The following is a 20423-nucleotide window of genomic DNA, read 5'->3' on the forward strand; positions in this document are numbered from 1 at the left end:
TATCTATGGCAAGGGTATTTTCCCCTGGCTTCATATACTGCATCGTCCAGTGGCGGCTCCTGAATTTTTTTTTTCGGGGGGGGGGGCAATTTTCCCCCGTTATGTCTACACAGACCATAAATGTCCACAGGACTGAAGTAAATTGACCTAGGTAGCAAGTCAATAGTCAACCAAACCCAGAAAAACACCACGGTGACAGGAGCCCTCAGTTTCGTCTTTGCCTCGTAGAGCTAACTTGAACACTCCACAAAATTTCATGCATTGGATGAGCCGGTTTAATCAGACATATAAACATAGACGCCGCATTGAGCTGGTGGCCCCGTTGCTGGGATACGTCAGAGTGTCCGCCATATTGGATGTGGCAAATCTTCCCTGTAAACCAATGCAAGTAAATGGACTGAACTTCATAAAGCACCTTACTACAATAATACTTAACTCGATGCCTTTTATTCACTCATTAAGACACACACACACACATATATATATTTGGGAAACAAACAGGCATCAAAACAACACATATAACTTTTAATGTGATGGTTATAAATGGTGTGCGAAATACCCTGTACACTGCAAACTAGCGACAGATAGCTCAGGTAAGCTAATCAGTCAGCATACCGTAGCAAGCTACCAAAACCTGAGGCCACAATAACCAACCTACAAGACTGAATATGATAAATGATGGAAATAGTGGAAAAACTGGAAATAGTGAATGAAAATAAAAATTTACTGTTTTATTTATTGAGTCACCACACAGACCTACTCTCGTTGAATAAAGTGAGCTGAATGACCGCCAAACTGAGTTCGGCCAGGTTCTAACGCCATACCAAAACAAAATACATCACTGATTCCTTCACATTCAGAAAGGTTAAAAACATTCATCATAGTGTGGCACTGCATTATCTAATTCTCACTGCTTATAACTCTACACCTACCCGGTGGAGATGAGCTGGGAAACTGAAGACTGAAGGAACAGTATTGAAAAGTATTTTTCCAGTCTCACCTGTGAAAGGTAATCCCATGTGATCTCATTTGGACGGTAAACCTGTTGGTACAGTTAAAACGCAGCACATGAATGAGGCATCTTTATTCTCGGCGACTGTCTAGACGCTATACCAGAGACGGTTGAAGAATCTCCACTTTGCCACATCCAATATGGCGGCGAGGATGACGTATGATTCTACACAGAAGGCGGCGTCTATGTTTATATGTCTATGGGATCGAACGCAACTTTGCCGCGCTTCGCAGTGACGCAAGCACGTTAGTGCAAGCCCCCCGGAACCCATAGAGATTGCATTGGAGAGAAAAAAAATTTTATTTTAAATATATATATATATATATATATATATATATATATATATATATATATATATATATATATATAAATAAAAAACCATGGGACTCGATCAGTGAACTCTTGTGCGATTTTCAGCGTGACTGAAATCGCCCCAAAAGGGGCGGTACTCTAGAAGCAAGACCACCCTGATTAGACAATGATACCCAGAGACAGATTACAACGGCCTCGAGCAGCGCTGGTGAATGTTTGTTTTAAAAAAAGAAAAAACTTTTTTTTCGTTTTGGGAGTGCGTCGCCCAATCGCCCTTATGCACCAGCCGCCCTTGGCATCGTCCCCACTCCATGAAATGCCGCTCTCTCTACTCTGAAGTTGCTCAAGGCACAATGTGTTAAGACCCGCCCCGTTTTACTTCTGATTGCCTAATAGTGTTAGTTTCAGAACCAGAGAGTTGCGCTTCTTTCCCATCATTGGCAGAGAACGAACACACTCGAAAGCCATGGGGTTATCGAACGTTTTTTTCCTCCTAATATATATTAGGGGGCCGGAATATTTTAATCCCTGCTGTGATCTTCAGGAGACACTGCATTAAAAGCAGACACATGTCTGTAGTGGAAAAAATCACTGTATGGGCTCAGGAACACTTCAGAAAACCATCGTCTGTGAAAACGGTTCATTGCTGCGTCCAGTTAAAACCAGATATAAACAATATCCAGAAACACCGGTGTCTTCTCTGGGCCCGAGCTCTTTTATGATGGACTGAGGAAAAGTGGAAAATTGTCCCGAGGTTTGACGAATCAAAAGTAGAAATTCTTTTTAGAAATCATAGACACCATGTCTTCCAGGCACAGTTCAAAATCCAGCATCTGTGATGGTATGAGGGGACATTAGTGCACATGACATGGGTAGCTTGTACATCTGGGAAGGCATCATTAATGCTGAACGATATATACACGTTTCAGAGCAATATGCTGCCATCCAGACAAAATCTTTTTCAGGGAAGGCCTTCCTTCTTTCAGCAAGACAATGCCAAACCGCTTTCTGCACATATTAAAACTGCATGGCTCCATAGTAAAAGTGTCCGGCGCTAAAATGGCCTGCCTGCAGTCCAGACCTGTCTCCCATTTAAAACATTTGGTGTATTATGAAGTGCAAAATAAGACAAAGGAGACCCCGAACTGTTGAGCCACTGAAATTGTACATCAGGCAAGAATGGGACAACATTTCTCTTTCAAAACTACAGCAATTGTTTTCCTCAGTTCCCAAACATTTACCAGGTGTTGTTAAAAGTAGATGTGATACAACACAGTGGTAAATATGCCCCTGTCCCAACTTTTTTTGAAATGTGTTGCTGACATCAAATTCAAAATGAGCATATATATTTAAAAAAAAAAAAAACAACAACCCAGTTTCAACATGTGAAATGCTGTCTTTGTACTATGTTCAATGAAAAATAGGGTTTCCATGTTTTGCAAATTATCGCATTCTGACTTTATCTACAGTTTACACAGCATCCCAACTTTTTTTGGAATTGGGGTTGTACATTAAATTATGAAAACTATCATTCCCCCCCACTCAAATTTTTGTGGGAAACCAAGGCCCAATCCCAATTCTAATTTCTACCCCTACCCCTCCCCCTCCCCTTGGCCCTTCCCCTTGAAACTGAGCTACAAGGGATAGGGCTTGAAATTCAACCCCTACGTATTGGGACAGCCCTTCAACGATCGCATACGTCATCGCGTACCTCCGTCAGCGTTTACGTTAGCAAAACGCGACCAAATGCGTCATTGGCTACGACCAGCCGCTACAGTCAGAGCCAGAGGCAGAACCAGAAATCTCTGCTGGCAGGGTGTGATTTGTTAACTAACACCACTGAATGGGATATCTTTGGCGCTTCGTGCACCACATCCGACAGAATGAGGTGTCAGAACACTCATGTAAACAATAAAAGTGAGAATAACAGAACAAAACGTACGCAGTCAAGCAACCGAAAACAATACTCACTCCCAAAGCTTTTTAGCAGCAGCTTGGATTTCAGAAATCGCTGCTCATTCTCAGCTCGAAAGCGAATCAAGCAGCGTGTTTCCTCTGGATAACAACTTAAAACACGTAAATAATGGAGAAAATACATTTATGACAATCTTTCGCCGCGGGAACCGCCATCTTTCTGAAATCCGCATGAAATCTCGCTGAAATCCGCATGGCATTGTGGGAAATCACTCAAACCCCTTCGTTCGGAGTCAGCTCCAGGAAAATCTCCGTTTGGAGGGGTACAGAAGCCCTACCCCTTCCCCTACCCCTCCGCGTTAACTGGGATTGGGATACCCCTACCCCTTCACGTGAACGCGCAAAATGGAAGGGAAGGGCCAAGGGGTTGGTCCAAGGGGTGAAATGGGATTCGGCCCAAAAGTGCTATTCATTCACTAACACTTCGAGAGCTGTGGGTCTTGTCCCAGCTGTTACTTTCTTGAGCTTAGAATTATAGTATGCAACTTGTGACAGATCTGTGTCCATGTTAGTTTCAGTCATAAATAATCCAGGAGTTACTAAATATATATTGTATTATACACTTGCTTGTGCTGTTTGTTAATTTCCATCAAGGCCCAATCACTTAAGTGATTCAAATGAATGTCTCATGAAAGACGAAAGGACAAAATGTTATTTTCAAAGACATGCCAAAATAAACACAGTACTACTGCTGAACTGAAGAAACCATGATTACAGGGCATTTAGCAGACGCTCTTATCCAGAGTGATGTACGAGTGCAAAGGTCAGGTACACAAAGTACTGAACTTCTAGACAAGAAAGCTTCAGTGTCAACTGAACAAGTGGCAGCAATGCTTAGCGTAATAATCTGTTGAAATATCAATACTCAGACAAGGAAACAAACAAACCATAAAGTACAACTAAATAGAGAGCTCAAAACACCTAACCCCAGGCTCAACAGTACACAGCCTGGGTTGGTCTAGACCGAAACGCAGTTACACAGTGGGCAGGGAAGTGGTGCAGCCTGAAGAGACGAGTCTTCAATCTGTACTTAAACATGGTCAGGGAGTCAGCAGTTCTGACCTTCCCACTGAGGTCTAGGGTTGCAAAGAGGTGGAAAGTTTCTGGGAATTTTCAAATTTTGGCATTCATTAAGTTTTAAACAACACTTTAAAACATTTCATCACCCAGAAAAACAAATTAAAACCCCATGTTAAGCCTCTCTTTCAATTATGTACTGTTTTGTGCTAATTAAGAATAGGACATATTGCTAAAGGCCAATTAATAAAAGGCTTTTAGTTTTTCAATATTAGTATTATATTCAGATTTTTCAGTGAAAAATTCTTCTCAATTATCTAGTCTGAGGGACACTTAATAGAAATCCAGTCAAAATTGTCAAAGGTCAAATGCGCATTCCCAAGTTCCCCACCACAAAAAGTGTAGAAGGTCTTGTATCCCTTGGTCTACTACACATATTTTGAATACATTTTTTTTTTTGTGTTGGGGACCTCTCGAATTTGCATTTGAATAGATTTCTATTAAGTGTCCCTTGGACAAGATATCTAATAATTTTGAATTAAATAGATTATTTTTCTAGAGTGGGCGGCACGGTGGTGTAGTGGTTAGCGCTGTCGCCTCACAGCAAGAAGGTCCTGGGTTCGAGCCCTGGGGCCGGCGAGGGCCTTTCTGTGTGGAGTTTGCATGTTCTCCCTGTGTCCGCGTGGGTTTCCTCCGGGTGCTCCGGTTTCCCCCACAGTCCAAAGACATGCAGGTTAGGTTAACTGGTGACTCTAAATTGACCGTAGGTGTGAATGTGAGTGTGAATGGTTGTCTGTGTGTCAGCCCTGTGATGACCTGGCGACTTGTCCAGGGTGTACCCCGCCTTTCGCCCGTAGTCAGCTGGGATAGGCTCCAGCTTGCCTGCAACCCTGTAGAACAGGATAAAGCGGCTAGAGATAATGAGATGAGATTTTTCTAGAGTGTACCCTTTGGTAAGAATTAACTAGAAATCTAACTCATTGCATAACAAGTAGTGATTTCTAAAAATCTTGCAAAAAAAAAAAAAAATCACAAAAAGGTATCACATAAAATAACTAGAAAAGCACTTGGAGAGCGCAGACCTCCGCCAAGAATCCTTTAAAAAATTCCCGGATCCAGAAGGTGATCCGGATCACCACCAAAATTTAATGGATTGTTACTTGTGCCCAGTCACACCTCTGGAAAAAAATTTCAGAGCAACCCGTTCATAACTTTTTCCGTAATGTTGCTAACAGACAAACCAACCAACAAACAAACCAACGCTACCGAAAACATAACCTCCTTGGCGGAGGTAACAAGGAATATTAAAAAATGTAAAATTTCTAATTACTAGTAGTCTTGAAATAAGTTTTGCTGCTTGTAAAATATATTAGTGCCACTTTTTTCTTTGAATCTGGAGCAAAGCTGTTTAATGTCACTGTTTTAATAGCATTGCATACCCTAATCATTACTTCTAATCCGATAATTTGCAAGCAAAATACTTGACAGGATATGGTTTACAAACGAGTTGCAAAATGAAAAAGGAATTCAAGTTGTTGAAGTATAATTAGTAAAAAGTTACAGGAAGCAGTCCTCAAAATCATAAGTAGAGTTAAAGTTGCTTTTGAAGATAAGTTCTCAAAGTCTAAGGTTATTGTTTAATTCATTATACATGTACCAGGGAAAACCTGCATTGTTTTTGTAAAACATTTGGTGGTTATTCATTTTCTCAGTTGTTTAATTAGTTACATGCTTGTTTTTGCTTGCATGTTCTTCTGAACAGAACAGAGACCCAGAGAAATATCCTAATCTGAACAAAAGGACCTTATTTTTTTGTATCAATTTTTAAGTAAAGTTGGTTTTGAAAATTCCCGAAAGTTCCCCAAAATTCCCATAAATTCCCAAGGAAATTTTGCAACCCTATTGAGGTCAGAACTACTGACTCCCTGAGCACCTTCGAGTGCAGACTGAAGACTAGATGGATGCAGATTTCACACTTTCAAGACAATATTCACGATGTGGATCTTAATTATAGCGCTTGATACACTTCTGCTAGCATCACACACACTAAGGTATTAGGCAGAGACCCGTCCACCCGTAAATTTGACGGGCGATTGTCGATTTCAACGGGCAAGTATACACACAGACGGATACTGAAACGGACGATAATGCCGAAAATTTTCGCACATGAATACTCCCACATGTCATCCGATAAATCCAGTTATGTTCCGCCCACACACGGACTGGCCATCGGGAGTAGCGGGAGTTTTCCCGGTGGGCTGGTGGTTCAGCGTGGGCCGGCGGAGAGAAAAAAAAAAAAAAAAAACAGTTGCGCGCTGGCCTTTAATATGATAAGCAATGTTAACAGTTTCTTTAACAAACTGTTAACATTGCTTATTACAGTTGCGCGCTGGCCTTTAATATGATAAGCAATGTTAACAGTTTGTTAAAGAAACTGTTAACATTGCTTATCATATTAAAGGCCAGCGCGCAACTGTTTTTTTTTTTTTTTTTCTCCGCTGGCCCACACTGAACCACCGGCCCACTGGGAAAACTCCCGCTACTCCCGATGGCCAGTCCGTGTGTGGTTCCGCCATCATTTACAAATCGTAAGAAACACAGTTTAATACGAAAAATACTGAAAACTTGAAATGAAAAATCAGAATATTTCATCGTTTCCGCCATTTTGGCCCGCACTGAATCTTGTAACATGCGGACTGAATAAATCGCGAATTCTGATTGGTCGAAAATTGCCAAACACCCTGCGTTGTAGTTTCCTCTTTCTTGGCGGGAGAACCGCATTTTTTTTTGCTGACTCACTCTTCTGGATCAAGATGAATCCCAACAAACGCCCCAAATTGAATGTGACAAAAACTGATTCGTTTTTCCACAAAAAGACAGAAAAGGTATGTGTGATACATTGATTAACAAGGGGGTTTCATTGGGGTATGGTAAAATAGAATACTGTTGGGTTTTTTTTTTTATTAAATACTGTAACTAGATCAAAAGATTATATACAATTCATTGTTGTTTATTTTCTTTTCACTTTTGTTACCAAATCAGACACCATACATACATCTGATACATTCAGGAGTGAAACTGAAAAAAATACAAAGTAAAAATATGCAATATTTCTGATCAAAAATTACACGCCATTTCACCCTGAAAATGTCCTAGAATGCAGGAAATGAAGTCTAAATTTCAAAAATTTTCTGGGGGGGCATGCCCCCAGACCCCCCTAGAGGGACTTCGCGCCTGCGGCGCTCGTCTTCGCACCTGCGGCGCTTATCAGGATTATATAAAATATTATTTTTGACTGGTAAATTTCTTTTTCTGCCTAATACCCTAACACACACTGCCATGATAGTACAAGATCAGTGTATATTAAGGATGGGACAATACACTCCAGTCAGAATTTGATTCAATTCATAATGCTAGTCTCAGCAATTACAACTCCATTCGATTCTCAGAACACTTAGAACAAAATTTTGATGAAGAAAAATTATGACTGAAAGACTATTACTATATAAATGAATATGCATTTTTGTCTGCATGAAACTAAAATTTAAATTTCTATAAAGAGGTTTAATATTGTAAACAAAACATACTACAAATTCACCATATGTTAAAAATAAATGAATAAACTTATAAATTCTCCCAAACAATTTTTTGAAAACACAATCTCTGGCCTGGGAAAAACAATCGAATGAAATATAATATAATATAATAGCAGTGCCCGAGGCATCATCATTTTAAATGAAAATAGTGCTTCAAAGTCAGCTAAAATGCTCAACTTTCACAACCTCATTCTCGGTCACTTGATCACAGTGGTGTGGGGCTCATGTCATTTGACAGCTACTGAACAGCACTTTCACTGTTCTAATGTGATTGTGTGACCGTAGAACTCATCATGCATGTCGACCTTTCTGATCCGGAGCTATTGTAATAGAATATTGTAATATTCTAAGGGTTGTATGGATTGGGACCTCTGGTGTCCCAACAGTGCAACTGTATGCAAGATGCATAATTAATATAATGATATACACAATATGAATCTTGCATTCAAATTTTTTTTTGCATCGTGACGCATTGTTTCACCTCTAGAGCAGTGTCGGTAAATAAGGTCAGAGTACATAATTGTCTGTACATTTTGTTCAAATATTTGAGTAAATACCGGCACCATGGTTACAAAGAAATATCTCTGAGAATTCAAAGCCCCCCAAAAAAAAAAAAAAAAAACCCACACCACAGGTCATGGACAATCAGAAAAACACCATCTCAACCTTAAAGATAATCCTTTGTTCTTCTTTCTATAAGTAGCTGGCATTTGCCCTTCACCTGGATGTGCCTGGGTGTGTTCCAGAAAGACTGCAATCTGCTAAACCTGCCTGTAATAACTGCATTCCATGCAGCCGAGTTCCTTGCAGCACATGCCTAATTTTTCAGTAGTCAATATATAAAAATGTTTGTGTCGTGTGAGATCTCAAACTGTGATGGCTGTTTAAAAAAAAAAAAAAAAAAACACACACACAAACACCACACCCCCCACACAATCCACCCAACAACCCTGACTGACTGCAGTTCACTTAGCAGGCCTAGAAATTCATATATTTTCTCACCAGCCAGCCGGACTAGTTACCTTCCAAAGTAACTCGCCAAAGAGAAAATCAACTAGCCAAAATTTGTTCATGTATGAATTTTACTTCTGTCAAAAATAACACAAAAGAGAGTAGTTACCATTGTTCATGACTAATGTGCATTTATTTCAAGACCCGAGTATATATATTTGATACTGTTGTTAAATATATAAATGAGAACACCACAGAGCACCATAATATCAACAATAATATATTGGAAAACTTGGCAACTTGGTGTATGAGTATTTAAAACAAATATACTTACTATCATGACTATAGCACCCAAAATATGTCCAACATACTTTCTGTATTTAACCATTTATGAGAGAGAAAGCATTAGGAGCTTCATACTGACTAGGAATCAACTTGAAAAAAATTAATTATTCCATAAAAATCGTATCGCAGCCAAGGCCTACCCTGCCCCCACGTTTGCTTACAAGTCCTTTGTCTTTTCTCCTTCTTGTACGCTTTATCGGCGGCCTTTTTCTCCTCTTCAGACCGAAGTCGCTTTGTCCCGGTCTCTGGCGGTTTCTGTACACCTTTCAGAAAATTCCACATTGCAACGTAGCTTTGGCAGATGTAGATGTAAACAACAACAAAAACACGTGTTTAAATGGGCGATAATGTGGCCACATCTATTGAATTTGATAACGTGATTACCGCGATATTCAACGAGATGCGTTATATGCATGCGCAGTAGTGAAAAAACCGACAGCCTGACTCGTACACAATATGATTTGGAATTCTTAGGTATTTTCCGTCCTGCCGATAAACACATCAGTTAACACAGACACGGCACGCGCTTAATATGTGGCGGCTTTAGTTGACAGTGTGTCTGAATCTTCGCTTCATATATATTTTTTATTTTCAACTAGCCAGCCGGGCTGGCTAGTGACAGGAATTACCCGCCAAATGACAAATTAAGTCGCCTCGCGCGACCTGACCACCACGAATTTCAAGCCGTGCTTAGCATAACTTTCTCTAATCTAGGGGTACAGGGCCCCACACTAATGTTTTCCACTAGTCGCACTGCAAAATGCCCCTTACTGAAAACTTTAACAGCACCAGCACAAAATTTAAACACCACTTAAATCAACATGTAACACATTTTCATGCTACAGTACATGTAGCCTTTAGCATCCACTTTTTTTTTTATCACTTTTTTTTTTGTTTGTTACTCCTACCTCTTTAGAGAATGCCACATACCAAACATATCACACACTGAAATGACTGGTTCTCATTTGCATGAAGTTGAGAATTCAAACATCAAGTTTGCTTGCCTCAGTGAATTCGCTCCTACTGGTCTGTGGTGGGTTTCCCAAAAGCCTCTTAACGCTAAGGGCATCTTAACTAGGAGAGAGTGTGTTCATTGTACTGCTTGCTCAACCATTTAAAGATGATCTTTGTGCCATGATGCTCTTGGGAAACTCCGCACTGGCTGGCGTGACACCATATTCGGCAGTGGCTTGACGACTCTGAAAATAACCTTGCACGGACGCAGACTGTATAAAATTATTTACACAGTTGACGTCCCCACCAGGTTGTTTTCACCAGATGGGTGGAGATATTAACATACTGGATATGTAATGCCAATATGATTTTTGCATATAATAAAAACAAATGAGATACAGAATTGCTGAACTTAAACAAGTATTACATCACTGTCTGCAAGTAGGTCTGCACTCTTCTTTTAAATATAGAATGGGAAGGTGTGGAAGGTACTCATCAGAGAGATGCTCTTCGCGGACGATGCCGCCCTCACCGAGGAAGCGCTACAGTGACTCATCACCCGCTTCGCAGACGCCTGCAATGACTTCAGGCTCACTATAAGCCTGAAGAAGGCCAACATCATGGGCCAGGATGTCAGCAGAGCTCCCCATATCGCCATTGGCAACCACACCCTCAAAGTGGTGGATAGGTTCACCTATCTGGGCTCCACCATCTCCAGCAACCTCTCTCTCTCGACACCGAGCTGAGCGTGTGGCTTGGCAAAGCAGCAATAGCAATGGCCCGTCTTGCGAAGAGAGTCTGGGACAAACACTCATTATGGTGATCAGGTCTGCATGCTGAGCACGCTCCTCTATGGAAGCGGAGCATGGACCCTCTACTCCCGCCAAGAACGCAGACTAAACGCCTTCCACATGCGCCGTCTCAGAAGACTTCCGGGCATCACCTGGCAGGACTGTCACCAACACAGATGTCCTGGCCAAGGCAGGGATGCCCAGTATGTTTGCCATGCTGACCCAGAGACGCCTGCGCTGGCTAGGCCACATCAGCCGCATCCCAAAGGACATACTGTATGGTGAGCTGGCCACAGGCTCCAGACCCACCGGATGACCCGCACTACGCTACAAGGACGTGTGCAAGCGTGACCTGAGGGCAGGCGGCTTCAACCCCGCAGACCTGGAGACGGCGGCCTCAGACCGCACCGGCTGGCAGTCCACCACCAAGGCCGTCAATGGGGAAGCCGAGAGACCCGGTGGGGGGAGAGGAGGCTCCGACGACAGTGGAGACTGCAGTCGGCACCAACAGACACCCAACCAAGCAACTTCACCTGCAGCAACTATAGCAGACCGTGCAGCTCACGCATCGGCCTATACAGTCATACCAGCCGCTGCAACTCGACAACTGATGGATGACCCCTGGCGCAGATCACCATGATCTTTCGAGATTGAAGGAGCCAACAAGCATCAACTTAATGTCCACAAGTAATAAAAATTAACTTGGAATTTTAGCTGTTATAGGGTTTATGGATATTAGTTGGAGGCAATGAAATCTGCATGGAACTCGTCTTGTGTTATTTTGTGAGTTAGTGATTGTTCACATTAGACAACTATCCATGTAACTCACTAGCTAACTAGCTTAATGTTGGATGATTAGCATGTCAGTGGTAACGAGGTCAAAGTCTCAACGTTAGTCACACTGTCTCCACTCCCGTTCATAGTTGCTTTTTTTTTTTTTTACATCATTCAATTTTTTTTCCCTTTCACTTTAGCAGTCCTGCCCAGTCACCTGCCTTTCTTCTTCATGATTATAGTGACAAAACAGCATCCAGGCTTGAGCAAACCTGTCTGTCTCTCGTGTCACTCCCATATAAATGTATGGCAAACAGGTTGCCACACAACACTACTTCCAGTTATTCACCAACCAGACGAATTCACCCCATACAACATGAGACCGAAGCAAAATTCACTGCAGTGGAAACGTACTGTTAGCGCTCCACTCATCACTCACTCATTCCCTCATACAGTGGGGCAAAAAAGTATTTAGTCAGTCACCAACTGTGCAAGTTCTCCCACTTAAAAAGATGAGAGAGGCCTGTAATTTTCATCATAGGTATACCTCAACTATGAGAGACAAAATGAGAAAAAAAATCCAGAAAATCACATTGTCTGATTTTTAAAGAATTTATTTGCAGATTATGGTGGAAAATAAGTATTTGGTCAATAACAAAAGTTCATCTCAATACTTTGTTATATACCCTTTGTTGGCAATGACAGAGGTCAAACATTTTCTGTAAGTCTTCACAAGGTTTTCACACACTGTTGCTGGTATTTTGGCCCATTCCTCCATGCAGATCTCCTCTAGAGCAGTGATGTTTTGGGGCTGCCGCTGGGCAACACGGACTTTCAACTCCCTCCAGAGGTTTTCTATGGGGTTGAGATCTGGAGACTGGCTAGGCCACTCCAGGACCTTGAAATGCTTCTTACGAAGCCACTCCTTCGTTGCCCGGGCGGTGTGTTTGGGATCATTGTCATGCTGAAAGACCCAGCCACGTTTCATCTTCAATGCCCTTGCTGATGGAAGGAGGTTTTCACTCAAAATCTCACGATACATGGCCCCATTCATTCTTTCCTTTACACGGATCAGTCGTCCTGGTCCCTTTGTAGAAAAACAGCCCCAAAGCATGATGTTTCCACCCCCGTGCTTCACAGTAGGTATGGTGTTCTTTGGATGCAACTCAGCATCCTTTCTCCTCCAAACACGACAAGTTGAGTTATCATCAAAAAGTTCTATTTTGGTTTCATCTGACCATATGACATTCTCCCAATCCTCTTCTGGATCATCCAAATGCTCTCTAGCAAACTTCAGACGGGCCTGGACATGTACTGGCTTAAGCAGGGGGACACGTCTGGCACTGCAGGATTTGAGTCCCTGGCGGCGTAGTGTGTTGCTGATGGTAGCCTTTGTTACTTTGGTCCCAGCTCTCTGCAGGTCTTTCACTAGGTCCCCCCGTGTGGTTCTGGGATTTTTGCTCACCGTTCTTGTGATCATTTTGACCCCACGGAGTGAGATCTTGCGTGGAGCCCCAGATCGAGGGAGATTCAGTGGTCTTGTATGTCTTCCATTTTCTAATAATTGCTCCCACAGTTGATTTCTTCACACCAAGCTGCTTACCTATTGCAGATTTCAGTCTTCCCAGCCTGGTGCAGGTCTACAATTTTGTTTCTGGTGTCCTTTGACAGCTCTTTGGTCTTGGCCATAGTGGAGTTTGGAGTGTGACTGTTTGAGGTTGTGGACAGGTGTCTTTTATACTGATAACGAGTTCAAACAGGTGCCATTAATACAGGTAACGAGTGGAGGACAGAGGAGCCTCTTAAAGAAGAAGTTACAGGTCTGTGAGAGCCAGAAATCTTGCTTGTTTGTAGGTGACCAAATACTTATTTTACCGAGGAATTTACCAATTAATTCATTAAAAATCCTACAATGTGATTTCCTGGATTCTTCCCCCCCCCCATTCTGTGTCTCATAGTTGAAGTGTACCTATGATGAAAATTACAGGCCTCTCATCTTTTTAAGTGGGAGAACTTGCACAATTGGTGGCTGACTAAATACTTTTTTGCCCCACTGTACATGCACTATATCCCACTCCCCCCGTGGCATTTCATGTAATATACAATGCTGAGGTTTTTTGTTGTTTTTTTTAAGGGGGGGGATATTTGCAAGTCACACTGGTGCACCTTGATATAAAATTAAGTCGCAGGGTCTCCAAAAATGGTTGCAAAAAAAAAAAAAAAACATGACTAAAATGGTGGAAGTCTGAAGCCCTGGGGAAGATTTAAACAGCATGGTGTGTATATCTGTTGTGTGCTAAACACTCATTTTATACACTCACACTTACCCTAGGTCAAGCCAAATCTGCTTGCACTCATTGTCACACTCGAGGCCTGCTCCAGCATTTCCTCCAAAGTAGGTGAAATACAAGCGCTCGAGAGGAATACCAAACTCCTGGGTCAACAGCTCCAGAGCCATCTTACAGGCCAATTCCTTAAAAAGAGGGGGGAGGGGGATTTAACGTTTAACTGTAACCTACAACTTCTAATACATTGTTACATGAGAAGCATTAAGTAAAGAATAGCAAAGATATTCATACTGCTTTTTATTTGATCAGATTAGTTCATTCAGAATGCCATACTCAATACTATTTCAAATAACTCTTATATCCACCCCTTTGTCTTACTTTAAAATAATCTCCAAAGGACCAGGAGCCCAACATCTCAAAGAAGGTGTGGTGGTACACATCTTTGCCCACATCATCCAGATCATTATGTTTACCACCAGCACGGATGCACTTCTGGGTGTTGGCAGCACGCTTCAGTCTGGCCATGGGGTGAGATGGGTCGATCGTGTTTAGGAAAATAGGTTTGAACTATGAAAAGATAATGATTGGTGAAAACAAAAGCCATGAGGGAGGGGGGGAAAAAAAAAAAAAAAAACTCAACTGTACTTTTGCTCAAGAAAGAAACTACAGTTTCAATTTTCTTTACATCACATCAAGCTTTTACATTCAAAGACGCTAACATTATCAGTAATTATAGCGCTTAGAAAACTGTTGACGACTAATACTACATTAACAATGGTGTGACAGTCTTACCTGGTTCATTCCAGCATTAGCAAAGAGAAGGGTTGGGTCATCCAGGGGAATGGTGGAGGACGAGTGCACATAGTCATGCTCATAGCGATGGAAGAAGTTAATGAACTTCTGACGGATCTGAGCAGCAGTCAGTGAAGTGTCCATGCTGGCTGGGTTGTTCAAAGAGGACTAGGAAATCAGAAAACACAGAGCAACAACTTATTAAGCAGCTCATTTTGCCTTAAAAACACACCACTTCCTATGGCACATGTTGAGCCATGCATCTAGGGTGGGTGCGTGAAATCATGTTAGACCGGCAGTGCAGCAGGCTATTGTAATTTCCAGCCAAACAAAATTCTGAAAGGACAAGAATACTGAACCCTGTAATTCATTCTTCTGTTGCTGCATTTAATCCCATGTAGGGCACACTAGAAACCAAAGACAAAAGAAGTTCCCCTTTGTACACACTTCTCTAATTAAAAGAGTTCAGTAGACGTACTCCACCTTCACCTGGCGTCTCTATTATAAGACAGAAAATGGCAAGAAACAAGCATTGAACTTGAATGAGGATCAACAGAACCGCATACAAAATGAAAATCTACGTCTTTCAAAACACCACACGACTATCCTATAGTGGAAAAAAAAAAAATCCTCATGGGAGGCTCCTCATGGCAAACAGCAGCACTAATTACTGCACTGTTGCTTCCAAGACTATATCATCACCTAAGCAAGAGCACAGTAGATATGGTCACAACATTAACTTAAAATACTTTCCCAACAAATCTGTACTTCTTTAAATGTCGGACTCCTCATGACCTTTAGTCGAAATGCAAAGCAAGTCACGGGATTTGCGTTTGGCTACACAACACTCAAACATGCAAAGATGTCGTCTTCTCTACGACGTCTAGAAACAAAATGGTTAACATGGTTGCTGCGTTAATACAGAAGCAATGTGAAATGCCATAAAGAAACTGCAAGCTTCCCCCACAAACCATAGAATCTGGTAGAGTTATGAAACTTACAATGTCAGAGAAGTCACAAGGCCTCCATGCATTGGCACGACACGACTAATACCTTGCAAAGAGTTCATTTAAATTCTGTAAATATTATTTACATCAGCCAGACAGTGTTCAACTCAAGTCACTCAAAGGGGATACAAGACATGAAAATGATCCAGTGCTTCAAGCATTTCCTTAAAAGACAAGCTGAACTAATTGCAGACCACACATCCTGCACAAACTGATGCTTCACCTGTAAGAACGTAAATGCTTTGGCGCAGAAAAAAGTGAGATGGAGAGCCATGTAGGTGACGACACCTTAACACTCCTATGGACAGGCAGGAAAGGGAGACAAAATTCCTCACTTTCACATATGCAAATGTTTAGTGTTGCCAACTTGCCGACCCTCCTGCTAAACCTGCTGACTTTAATTCAAAAAGGATCCTAGGATTTCGTAACTTTCTGGGCAATTTTTTGTGACTGTCCTGCACTCGATATGGTTCTCCAGCTCATCACAGGTGCAGGTTATACGAGTTGAAAGAGCAGGTAAAAGCAAGTCACCTTCAGTTTGTAAAAGAGTTGCACTTGCACGAATCTGTGTTCACGATAACCAATCACTGTTCACTAGCATTCCCGACAAACACTAATCACCATTGTTTCTCACCCACGGACTTTGATTATACAGGGTGTTTCCAAAAAAAAAAATATTTGAGATGTAAATATCCCATAAACTACATAGTCTAGGCAAATTAAACTAAACAGGCTTAAAGTGCATATCCTGGACCAAATTTGTTTTTTTTATATGAATGTCCCTTTACACACTCATCCAGAAGGGTAATTTTGCACAAGGCCATCTGTCTACAGCAGAAAAAAATAAATAAATAAAACACGTCTGGAAAAATCCCAAGGGAGTCTGGAACCAGATTCATGACGTTATCTGCAGAAGCTCCAGCAGGCTGCGCGAGCTTTGCATGGTTTCAGTGCACAGCCTGTGTAGACCAAGTTTAGCAGCTAGCGATTTTGCATTGAAATATGGAATTGTCACCTGGGTGCAATGTTACTTCACCTTTGGATGAAGAATGTAATGTTGCTACACCCTCCTACGATACATCTGTTAACCATTTTAATAATTATGCGATAACGTTGAAGAAATTTGCAGAAAACCACCAGGTCGTTTTCTCATAAACAAACCATCGCTGACGTAGGATTCAGAGGGAGGCGTCCCGCACGTAACATCACGAAAATCAATGTTTCCCCAGAAATCCAAATGCCAAATTTTTCAGAGGCGGACCAATTCGCCTCAAATGGCTTGATTTCAACTGAATTTTTCTGGTATTGTGCAAGGTAAAAAATAAATTTGCAGAGAATGCAGAATGTTACAGATATTTGACCAAAGTTTAATATAAAATAGGAGAATTACAATGATCTTGCTCCTGAATTTACCCGTGATATGCACTTTAAAACCGGTTACCACCATGACATCACGCACTCAGGGCTGGCTGGCTCAGCTGGGCAGCTTGAATGCCAACTTTGCAGTCAATTTTAACTCTCAGAAATATATATTTTTTAAAATTCCCATTTATGCAGCATACAAGAGTCAAGGGTGGAGATACTATACACTCAAATTTATTTAAAAATATTCTGCGTATCTCCTTTAAGTGCCAAACTGTCAATCAATGGTTAGGCCAAATTTAAAAAAAAAAAAAAAAAAAAGTGTGTTTCCGGTAACCCGCCCGATCGAGAATTTCCGCGTCGAAATTGCCGACCGTAAAGTTATTACAAATTTCCCTCGATATTTTAGTGTAAGCGGCGTTAGTTTGTCATAATTTTTTGTTTAAACGCATTCAAGTAGTGAAAGAAACGATAAAAAGTAAAACTGTTTCGCCACTTCTATCAGCCCTCCTGCATAAACATGGAAGCGCACTTTTTATACTGAAGGAGGAAGGAAAACTGAGCCGAGCCACCATTTTGAATTCTCATTCAAGGCTGTAATGCAAATTGCTTCCTTTTCAGTATACAAGTACACTTCCATGGCAGGGAAAAACACTACATTTTGCCGCCTATGTAGTCCCCTATTTATACAAATAGGAGTCATTCAGGATTCAGCCATGTTTTTGCTCGGTGTTTTTGCTCGACCCAAGTTCTACAGTAGGCTAGGCTAGGCCGTCTGCTTTTAATGGAAGTAGCCTAGCCTAGGACGTTATTTTCACGTTATTTCTTGATAAGGTGTTTTCACGTTATTACATGAAAATATCATGAAATATCGCTTCCGTAGATCATAACTCGAACTCTCACGATATTTTTTTTATTCGTTTAAAGATTTAAAACACTTATTTTATTATGATGTGTGGTATAAAGGATTCTGTGCCAAAATACTATTTTGTAAGATGTTTACTTGTGTTAATTTTTTCGAACCAAAAAAATAAAAAAATTAAAAAAAAACACCCCACCTTTCCTACCTACCGACCTTATTTTAGTATTTCATGTTACCGGAAACACTTTTTTTTTTGGCCTTATGTTATTACGTGCAATTTTTTCATTCATAATAAAAATGCCATAGTCATATACTTTATAGGATGTAGATTTATATTTTTATAGAGTTTTTATTATCTTCTATTTTCTAAGTTCTAGTCTAGCAGATTTCAGTCTGAACGCCAAATGATATTGCCATGTCTAGTTTGGAGTCGTTTTAAAAGTAATTTTGTTACAAAGTTATTTGGAATGGGTGGCATGGTGGTGTAGTGCTTAGCGCTGTCGCCTCACAGCAAGAAGGTCTTGGGTTCGAGCCCCGTGGCCGGCGAGGGACTTTCTGTGTGGAGTTTGCATGTTCTCCCCGTGTCCGCGTGGGTTTCCTCCGGGTGCTCCGGTTTCCCCCACAGTCCAAAGACATGCAGGTTAGGTTAACTGGCGACTCTAAATTGACCGTAGGTGTGAATGGTTGTCTGTGTGTCAGCCCTGTGATGACCTGGCGACTTGTCCAGGGTGTACCCCGCCTTTCGCCCGTAGTCAGCTGGGATAGGCTCCAGCTTGCCTGCGACCCTGTAGAACAGGATAAAGCGGCTAGAGATAATGAGATGAGTTATTTAGAATCTTGTACTCAACTTTAACTCTATGTAAGAACAGTTGTATTGTTAATTATTAAAATTTCTTATAGACTTATATAAAAACATAATATATGGAAAAAAACAAACAACCAGTCATTGTTGAGATAATGTTTCATGAGTGTTATTATAGTACCTACATATGAATACCAGTAAGTTGTAACTGACTGGAACATCCTTTCTTCTAGATACGGAACTGACCTGTGTGCACTACTGTTTTCTTGGGTAGAACTTGAAGCATGTTTTTCTTATAAATTCTATTCAATTTGTAGTGTACTGTAATTAGCAACTAATGTCTAGTGTAATTTGGCCTTTGAAGATCACAAAAATGTGCCTGGAAATAGCAGAGAAGCCATCTAAAGCCCTCCAGCTTCCAGGGCCCTAAGGTGGGCCCCGGACCCCCGGCCACATTGTTCTGGGACTTTGGCCCATCATTCAGACAGACTGAAATTTGGATGGACGGACGACATTTCAGACTTGTTTGTCCTGTGACAGTCTGTTTAGAATTCCTTATTATGCATATTTCCAGTGTGGCAAATATGTAGGTAGTTGTGACACACCCAAACAACATTTTCTATGCTAATAAGACCATTCTATTCCATCCAAAATTTGCAGAAAATCTTCCCTACAGAAAACAAACAGTTTGGTATAAAAAGGATCAGGACAAATCAGTGCCATCTGAATGTGCAAATTACTCTATAGCGCCATCTAGAAAAGAACAGACAACACTGATGTACTAACTCCTGGATAGGACTCATGCAGCTCATTCATCTGATGCACCAGCATTTGACTGCTATTCACAGGCATGTCCTAAAGACAAAGATAATTTAAATGCATTCAGATTAAATGCATTCAGAGTTGCTGTGTGTGGATTCATTACGTTCATGAACGTAATGAATCCACACACAGCAAATCTGACCTCCACTGATTTCTCGTTATAGTTTAATGTCCACTTGCGCCGGAGTCAGAATTAGAATTAACCAAAAGTGCTGTCAATTTGCTGAGTCATACAGGCTAGAGTGCTAAATACACGATTTCTAATTAAATCCACGTTCACTGCCAGTCTGTTAGCTCACTTGCTAACTCGCTTGCTTTAGCTATTCGACGCGCCATGAGAGAAACCTGTGCTATGTGAAATGCTACAAAATAGCTTCAGCAGTCAGGCAAGAGCCCTACGGAATGATAAAGTTGGGATAAATATTCCCAGAGAAATACGAGAAAGAAGGAATAATAGTAGTATTACTCACCGAAATACTCCCAATAAACGTTACCGCTTTCACAAACACACACCGGTACGGAAAGGAAAGTAAGTGGCTGGAAGCAAGGCCATACCGCTTTCCTATTGGTCAGATAGAGGTGACGCTATAACTTTACAACGATCCTATTGGTTGAAAGAGCTGTCAATAATAAGCAAAGCCAGGCACATTTCCATTACTGGCTGATGCAACGTAAAAGAGTTGTGTCATATCACATAATGAGATGATAGTGTTATTGCTTCATAGCATTCATTAAAATGTAATGTGTATGATGTCATCAAGG

General features: G+C 41.2%; 1 protein-coding gene across 1 annotated transcript in view; it reads right to left on the minus strand.

Moving 5' to 3' along the window:
* Positions 1 to 20212, minus strand: part of LOC132887987 (alanine--tRNA ligase, cytoplasmic-like) — a 48636-nt gene extending 28424 nt beyond the window's left edge. Inside the window, exons 1-4 of the mRNA XM_060923854.1 lie at positions 20132 to 20212; positions 14807 to 14974; positions 14393 to 14581; positions 14054 to 14199 (exon numbers count right to left, since the gene is read on the minus strand). Of these exons, the coding sequence (XP_060779837.1) occupies positions 14054 to 14199; positions 14393 to 14581; positions 14807 to 14950 (479 nt within the window). The 5' untranslated portion in view covers positions 14951 to 14974; positions 20132 to 20212. The remainder of the gene's footprint in view (positions 1 to 14053; positions 14200 to 14392; positions 14582 to 14806; positions 14975 to 20131) is intronic.
* Positions 20213 to 20423: the final 211 nt, after the last annotated feature.

The sequence above is a fragment of the Neoarius graeffei genome, chromosome 6 (genome assembly GCF_027579695.1).
Source record: "Neoarius graeffei isolate fNeoGra1 chromosome 6, fNeoGra1.pri, whole genome shotgun sequence".
Lineage (NCBI taxonomy): Eukaryota > Metazoa > Chordata > Actinopteri > Siluriformes > Ariidae > Neoarius > Neoarius graeffei.